This window comes from Eumetopias jubatus, unplaced genomic scaffold, assembly GCF_037043125.1.
Source record: "Eumetopias jubatus isolate StellerSeaLion01/CBP00866 unplaced genomic scaffold, mEumJub1_p1.0 scaffold_2, whole genome shotgun sequence".
Taxonomy (NCBI): domain Eukaryota; kingdom Metazoa; phylum Chordata; class Mammalia; order Carnivora; family Otariidae; genus Eumetopias; species Eumetopias jubatus.
The window spans coordinates 197,192,842-197,201,440 of NW_028274808.1; the positions used below are offsets into that span (position 1 = coordinate 197,192,842).

General features: G+C 47.2%; 1 protein-coding gene across 2 annotated transcripts in view; it reads right to left on the reverse strand.

Moving 5' to 3' along the window:
• Positions 1-4,105: 4,105 nt before the first annotated feature.
• The window catches only part of EVC2 (EvC ciliary complex subunit 2), a 128,499-nt gene continuing 124,005 nt past the window's right edge, over positions 4,106-8,599 (reverse strand). The window contains exons 20-23 of one of the 2 annotated variants that reach the window (XM_088020882.1): positions 7,488-7,681; positions 6,504-6,506; positions 6,251-6,352; positions 4,106-4,376 (exon numbers count right to left, since the gene is read on the reverse strand). In XM_088020882.1, coding sequence (XP_087877008.1) covers positions 4,106-4,376; positions 6,251-6,352; positions 6,504-6,506; positions 7,488-7,681 — 570 coding nt within the window. The remainder of the gene's footprint in view (positions 4,377-6,250; positions 6,353-6,503; positions 6,507-7,487; positions 7,682-8,599) is intronic. The other variant, XM_088020881.1, reaches the window with a different exon arrangement.

Here is an 8,599-nt window from a genome sequence, read left to right on the forward strand (position 1 = left end):
TGTAAAATGCTGCAAACCTGGAATTTTATACGCAGTAAAAATATCTTTCAAAAATGAAGTCAATAAAGAGACTTTTGACATAAAGGATGAGAAAATTAATCACCAGCAAACTTGCACTAGAAGAAATATTACAGACATTATGTAGAAGAAAAATGAGACAAGATGGAAATATAGATCTACATTTTTTTAAAAAGCACCAGAAGTTGTAAATATTTGCATGCACATAAAATACAGTTTTCTCATTTTAAATCTCTTTAAAAGATAACTGCTTCTAAAAAGTAAAATAATATCAGTGTATGTGGGAGTTTAACACAAATAGAAGCAAAATGTGGCAAACATCAGAAAGGATGGAGAACGGAATTGGAAGTATACCGTGTAAGATTCTTACACCATATGTGAAGGCACATAGTACTATTTCAAGGTGGAAAATGATCAGTAGAAGATGTATATTGTAGACCCTAGGGCAACCTCTAAAAGGAGAGGTATCGTAAGAAGATAAAACTGGATCATAAGAGACTCAGTGCAAAAGAAGGTAGTAATGGAGGAAAAAGACAGTATCAAAGAATGAAAAACAAAATAGCAACTTAGTAGACTGAAACACAATCACAATTGTATCAATAAACACATTCAATATAATGGTACCAACATCCCAGTCAGAATTCAGAGACTGTTGAATTCACAGTCTGTGGGGAGCCAGTGATGGTTCATTTCCTGGGACTGGGGGAGGAAACCCCTTCCCCTGAGCACACTACCCAAATAAAGGTAAACTTAACAGTAATAGTTACTATTGTGGTTGTTATTGCTTTTGGTGTTGGTGAATGAAGGCCAGAGAAGCAAGGGCGCACACAAGGTGGCAACAGGATTGGCTCTCCTCACTCCCTGTAGCTGTGTGTTGGAGAATGGGTCAATGAGAACCCTAAGTAACGGCTTCTACCTCTGGCCCATCCTCCAACCAGGAGAGAAGTGGTTAATACCCTGTCCTGGGCAGGAGTGAAGGGGTGGAGAAGGGCATAAATGTCAAGGCTAATGCCATGATACAATCAGCAAGATTTGGTCATCATATTTGGGGGCTGAGAAACAGGAAGATGTCTAGGATGACTGATAGGTTTCTGGCTTGGTACCATCCACTCAAGGAAGCTGATGAGTTCAGGGATGGACATGCTGAGGTTGAGGCATCTGTGAGGTGTCCAGGAGGAGATGTCCAGCAAGCTGTAGACATAAGTGTCTGGAGCCCAAGAAGAAGTCTAATCTGGAGATAAAGATTTGGGGTCATAAACATAAAGCTGTTCCCAAATCTCCCCAGTCAGGCTGGCTCTCAATCCCAAATCCCACAGCATGATTTTCACGTATCTATTTTATCCCTTGCATTTAACAATTACTTATTTTTGTGTCAGTCAACTCATTCAGACTGAACTTATCATAGAAGACAGAATCCACAGGAAGCTGGGATTCAGAGGAGTTTAGCCATCTCAATTTCATGAAGCTTATAAGTAACAGAGCGCAAACTTGAACTGAAGTCCTCTCAATCCAAGTTCCCTGGAGCTTCTCTCTCATGAATAGGCTTCCATGTATTGTGGTAGGAACAGCCCCTTCTAGAAGGGTCACTGTGTTCACCTAGAGTGTCAATGGAAATGAGTCATCAAGCTCAATTTTGTGAATGTGTAAAAATATAACAAATAAGCTACATTTATTGGACACCAGTATTTTATTGGACACGATGGACATAATAGCCAATATCTCCATTCTTTATGACACGTTTACTCTAAGGTAAGTATTAGGATCCCTGCTTTACAGATGAGGAGGCTGAGGTTCAGAGTGGTACAGTGACTTGCTCCAAAGTTGTCCAGCCAGGATTCAAATCTGATCTACCTGACTGCAGAAGCACAAGCTTCCCCGTCTTCATGTTTGTCATGTAGTAGAGAAAGTAAATCAATAGTTAGTCTTTCTCTGTCTATTAACATACGGAGTTATTATTAGGTTGAAATGCTGTATTTTAAACAGCTTGGGCACCTCCTGTTGTTGCTAATAGCCTCTTCAATCAGCCTCCAGCCCATAATTTTGAGCTATTTTTTGAGATCCTTACGTGCAATCTGCTTTCAACCATGCAGAATTCTAGCAGAGCCCTGTAGAAGTAGGAAATTATTAGAAAGTCAGATGGGTCACCTTCAAGGGGAAGAGAAGGACACAGACGTGGTAGGCCCACACCACCATCAAGCATTTTACAGATGCAGTTCATCTAATCGTCACAACAAGGGATTTTCATCACAATTTTGTCGGTGACGACGAACACGAGGCTCAGAAAGGTCAGGTGACTTGCCCAGGGACACACAGCTCACAAGTGGTGGGATGGGATGAACTCAAGTCATCTTACACCAAAGATCATGCATTTTCTTCTCCACTACCCTATGCGTGAAAATCACTGCTCTTTGTTCTCTCTCTGTTCACCGGATCTTCTGATGGGAAAGCTGGCCCCATCGACTCTTCTTTCTTACACTTGAACTACTTGCTCATGCTTATCCATAATGTAGTGACATGGCCATATGGCAGCTTATTATGGAAGAAGTATGACCCCCAGCAAAGGTCCCTGTTCACCACGCTGCATGCATGCTGGTGGGAAAGTACAAAGAAGACCTGGCCTTCTGGTCGTCAACAAACAAACTGTCTCATGGGAGATAGGGTTTGAAAGTCAGGAGATCTGGTTTCAAAACCCTATCCCTCCCTTGTAGGTGGTGTGATCGCAGGCAAATTACTTATGCTCTCTGTGCCTCAGCTTCCTTGGCTGCAAAATGGGAGTAGTGATGCCCACCTTGCTGGGGTATTAGCGAGGACTGGAAGTGGGTTAAAGTAGCTGGAAGGGTCCAGCAGTGACTCTCCTGCAGCAGATGCTTCATCAGGGTCCCTTGTCTTCCTCTTGCTGGTGACAGGATTCCCTTCTCAATCATTTCCTACTCTCAGGAAAGGTGCACCGCAATTTTATTCTTTGCCTGGCTTTTAGAAAAGTTCATGCAATGATCCAGTCTAGGCCTAAGGAGACATCACTGGCCCCACCACTGCTATGAAAGTGGAAAGGGTCAGAGCAGATAAAAGCACTCTGTGAAACACAAGGACCTGTGTGCAGTTTGTTTGTTGGCAAATGTGCCCACTGATCGAGTCTGGGAGAAAGGGAGAGGGTTTGGGGCCATAAAGAGTATGAACCATGGGGGCGCCTGGGTGGCTCAGTCGGTAACCAACCAACTGACCCTCCTGCCCTTGGCTTAGGTCGTGATCACGGGACCCTGGGATGGAGCCCCAAGTCAGGCTCCCTGCTCAGTAGAGTGTGCTTCTCCCTTTCCCTCTGCTGCTCCCCCTGCTCGTGCTCAATCTCTCTCTCAAATAAAGAAAGAAATAATTTAAAAAAATAATATGAACCCTGATTCTGCTACTTACTGGCTTTGTGATCTTGCACACATCACCTCATCTCCTTAAGCCTTTGGATTTCCTCATTTATGAAAGGGGGAAATAACTCTAATTTGAGTTGGCAATCATATGCCCCAGTGGCTGGTACATTTTCTGGCCCCTGGAATGATAGAGGGCAAGTCTCTGTGGAATATAACAACATGTAGCCAAAACACAAGAACTAAAAATAAAGGATTCCTACATAAAGCAAAACCGAGTGCCACCCAGAAGAGCTGTATGTAAAATGCATTTATTTTTGAAAGTTCCCTTGATAAAAATAGAATATGTAACAAACACAAAATGCAGGAACAAAGAGCTTCACTTAGACACACAGCCCATATGCAGCCAGACGTTACAGGGGTATGAATTGGGGGCTAGGGTCTCCCCCAGACCCGCAGAGAGGTGACACTGAAGGCAACAAGCGTTCAAGGCTGTCCCTCATGATGCTGAGGAGGGTAGACCCTATGGAAAATCGTAAGACCAGATTAAACTGAGTCCTTGAAAGTCGTGGGTGTTGAGGGGGGGTGTCTGCGTCTTCTGCATGTGTGACTTACATCTATAAGTTGTACACTATAAACACACACACACGCACGCACACGCACACGCACACGCACACGGGCAGAGGAAAAAGAAAACCCTGTCTTCAGACTCCCCGGAGCTTTCCTTGGGACTAGTCCATGCCCAAGGCCCAACTGGCCTTTTTGGCATTTAGAAAGTTCTTCTTCTTTCTCCTGGGGGGAATATGCAATGAGATCTCTGGTTCCTTTGGATTTCTGAATATAAAGAGCTTCTCGCCTGTGTTTAATAAATCAATGGTCTCTGCCCCTACAATGGGCATGGCAGCCAGTTCTCCGATGGACTCCAGGGACAGATGTGGCCAGCTTCCTTTTCCAGGCAATACCACCCTCTCTCTGAGAGGGGGACATGTCTTCTTTAATATACTAAAGAAAGAACAGAAGATCAGATTTGACATTCTTGGCAACTGACCCTCCTGAGTGTCCTGATGGACTTCTCCGGGAGAACTCACTTTGGGTCCTTAGGTCCTCAATCAGGTATCACTTTAATGAAAGACACTGTGGTCATCAGATTGCCCCTGAAATGAGCTGAAGCCTGTGGCAAGTGGCGTCTACAGACAACTCGTCCTGACTCATGACTGTTAACTTTGCAGAAGTTTTGCAAGCCTCTTGTCACCTTGTTGTTAGTTTGAAATTGGCCCTGGTCAGTGTAGGTACACCATGGAAACTGGGAAATGCTACAAATCAGAGCATCTGTCTCTGTCTCTCTCCCTACCCGCAGATGGTTCAACGTTTACCAGGACGTCACTGCCTGTGAGACTCATACCCAAAGCAGGCTGATGAGACCTGACTACAAAGCAAGAGTTAGAAGTCAGGCCAACTGCATTTAAAACAGAAGAATGACACTCTTTGGGGATGTCCCATAAAAGGACTGCGGGAATGCTGTCCATGAGTGGTCCAGCCCCTAAATCCCTGGATGCTCTTGGTAATGGCCAGGACTACACCAGCTAAAAGCCATAGGGTTCTCTCTGTGTCCAAGCAGTGCATGACATGGCCATGCCACTGAGGGTCACCTGCTGGACGTCACTGACAGGTTTGCTGACCCTTCCAGAGCAGATGTGGCAGATGAGGCTCCACTGCATCCTGCCCTTGCAGCTGGTATGAATCTGAGCAAGGATCCCAACCCAGCTCGGTGTGATTCAGTCTCTCGTCTTCCTGCCATAGCTCCACGTGCCTCCAGCAGGGCACAGGCTAGGAGAGTGAGCCAGGGGAGCGGGACCAGTACTCCTCCTGACCTGTACTCACTCCGCTCACATGAGTGCAGCCTGGGAGTGCCTTTGCTCCCCCATCCCAATCTGGAGGAACTGACTTCTGCTCCTTCATGGAGGACTTCACATTTATACAGCTTGAATTTAATTTTCTTGGTTTGGGCTCAAAATCCTGATCTAATTTCTTTGGGACTAAATTCTGACATCCAGACTATGATCAATGGCTCCAGAATTGTTAACATGGACAGTTCATGAAGCTTGGCCTCAGCACCTTTACCGTAGCTGAGAAACTATGGAAGAGGCAGGACTCAGGTCACATACTTCCCTTGGACATCGACTATTTCCAGAGCACGCACTGGATATGATCACTTTCTACCCTATTATGAACCTACTTGACGTCACTCTTTCTCCAAAGGTTTTCCAGTGGGAAACACTGGACGCACTTGGTCAACTGTAGCAATCTAAAACTACCCTGCCCCTGACTTTCCTCTGACCTCCAGGTGTGCAGAAACCACAGCTGAAAGAGAGAGGTGCTCGATGGAGTGGAAAGATCACTGGCCTGCAAGTCTAGGGAAAGAAAGGGGTTAGTCAGATGCTCCCAAATCCCATGGCCACCGTTTCCCAGCTGCAGGCTTGACACCTCTTCCTCTGATCTCCCTGAGCTCCAGTGTTACCATCCCCACTTTCTGGAAGCCTGGGAGGCTCAGTGCTGTAGGTGGCAAAGGGCTTTGTAAACTATAAACTCCAAACAGCAATACGGATTTACTCGCCCTTTAAGGACATCCCATTTGAAAATGGCCATGAGTTAAAATAAATATAGTAAAGTGCTAACAAGTGATAAGAGAACATTCTCCCACTGATAGCAAGAGGCTTATCTTCTGCTCCTAAACTAAGTCCACTGCGAGTAAAGACTGTGGTCTTTCGGAAGGAATGTGGGTACAGCTGCAGTCACCCTCTCCCAGGTTCCTGGGCCCCTCACCTCCCGTCCCACTCAAGGCAGCCGGGCTGACCGGGGCAGGCGCCCAGCGTTACCTCTCCTTCCTTTCTCGGGCCCAGAGCATCTTCTCCAGTCCTCTGCTTATCAGTTCTCCGCGCAGTCGGCCTTCCAGAGCTTGCCACCAGCCCTGGTGCTTCCTGACGGCAAGAAGGGAGGGTCTTAATATTTCCTAGAATAGACTTTTCCTGAAAAGCATGATGGCACTCCATCCCTCAACATGACCTTGGGCTGACAGGAAGAACTCATTTTCATGGTCTGTCTCTCACTCAAGGCACACAGATCGAGAACCTTCTCTGGTCAAGACACAATCTCTGCCTCCAAGGGGTTCCCAGTCCGGGGGTCAGAGCTGGGTAACGGGTGACATCAGGCAGACGGAAGGCTGCCTAGAGGTGGGGACACTTGAGGTGAGTCCTGCATCCCCACAGAGGGAGGACGCGGAGCGTGTGTGGAGGAACACCATCTATGTGTTAACTTATGGAGGGTCCACCATGCCCCTTTCTCTCCCCGGTACCCTAGTACCTTACAACAGTGGACACAGTAGGAGCTCAAGAGTGCTTCATGAATATATTAAGAAAGTTGAGGAAATTCATAAAACAGCAGGGAATGGAGTCTAAATGGTGTGATAATTATTGCATAGAACGATATCCGCACACGGACAAGAGTCAGAAGGAAATAAGCAAACTCCCTGCGCTGTCAGGTTCTGAGCAGCAGGGCGCGAGGCTGTATACGCTGGGATTACTACACACGCAGATACTCGTATGAGTTTTACACACACTCACACACATGCACACACCAAACACACTCATAAAACCCAGCAATAGATAAAAATCAAACCCAGAAACACATTCTGGATGAAGAATTGTAAGAAAATGCTCTCAGCCATTTTCTTCAGATAGCCTGGAGACCATCTTCAGACAGTCACAGAATGTCTTCGGGACATTCCTTTTTCTTCTTTTTCCTTGTATGTATTTTTTACACTTCCTTTAATGTGTGTGTGTGGCATTTATGGCAGGGGAAACATTTTCTTAAGATTCTACTTGAAAAATAAATTGGTGACGAAGATAAAAGTCTGAACAAAATACTTAGGTCTCCCATGACTTAAAAAGGGTTCCTGGCCACTGGGCTGGATGTCCTGTGCTCCTGGAGCCATGAAGTGCCGACCAGTAGAGTGTGCGCTGGGCCTGCAGGGTCCTGCTTCCTCCCTCCTTCTGTTCCCTTCATGACGGAATCTCCCCCAACTCTTTCCCAAAAGCAGCCCGATGCCGCACTCACCTCCTGCCCAGGTCGGCCTGCTCCCCGCCACCATCAGTCTCCACCGTGTGGTCCGGATGCTTCTGGCTGCCCGGGTCCAGCGCAGCCAGGAGCTCAGACTGCGAGGCCGTGGGCAGAGCCACGCTCAGGAGCCGGCGCAGCGTGCCCCCTGGCACCATCGCCAGCCTGGACAGGTAGGACGCCAGTCGCAGCTCCTAGAGGGTTAACGGGAAGCTCGTGACCTCACTGCTCTCACCTTGATGAATGACACGTTTTAATGGACAAGACAGTCTTAGGACGGTTTGTCCCACGGAGATAAATATCTCAGCAGCTCGGTCGTGAAAACACATCCCCAAATTCACAGAGCTGTCAAGAAAAATCTGTGTGGTCAGCAACCCTGGCTCACTGCAATGCATCCAAAACCTTCATCTGTCCTCTCAACTGCTCGCAACACGTGCACCAGAGCCGCACCTCGGGCCAACAGCAGGGCCAGCTGGTGAGGCTTTTCCAATCCTGCGTGGAGTAAACAGCACAGCTCAACAAGCAACTGGAATGCCCCCGGACCAGCAGATAGTTGAGGAAGCTAGGCTACGGGCACACCTGGATGGGTGCCGCGTGGAAAGAGCCTGTCTCCACAGGTCACGTCCTATCAGAGTTCATGTGTATTTCTTTCCAGAACTGACAAGATGCGGACATGGAGAAGAGCACTGTGGTTGCCGGGGGTCAGGGATGGGAGAGGAGTGGGTGCACCTGTAAAGGGGTGGCGCAAGGCAGGTCTTTGTGCCGATGGAACAGTCCTGTATCTTGCTTATGGTGCTGGTTACGTGAATCTACATGTGATGAACTCACACAGAACCATTCACACATTTTGTAACCAACGTCATACACTGATGCAGTGCTAGAACTTGTAAGAGGCAAACATGGGCGAACCTGAGTGAAACATGGGGTGGGGTACTAGAACTCTCTATACTAGCTTTGTAACTTCCTGGGAATCTAAAAGTATTTCAAAATAAGAGGTTAAAAAAATGAGTGAGTATGGGTTCTGCACTCTGGCAAGCCTCGACTGGCCTCCAGCCCCACTGCACAGAAAGAACACTGTGTGTCCTGGGACAATGCCCTTCTCTCTCTCCGTG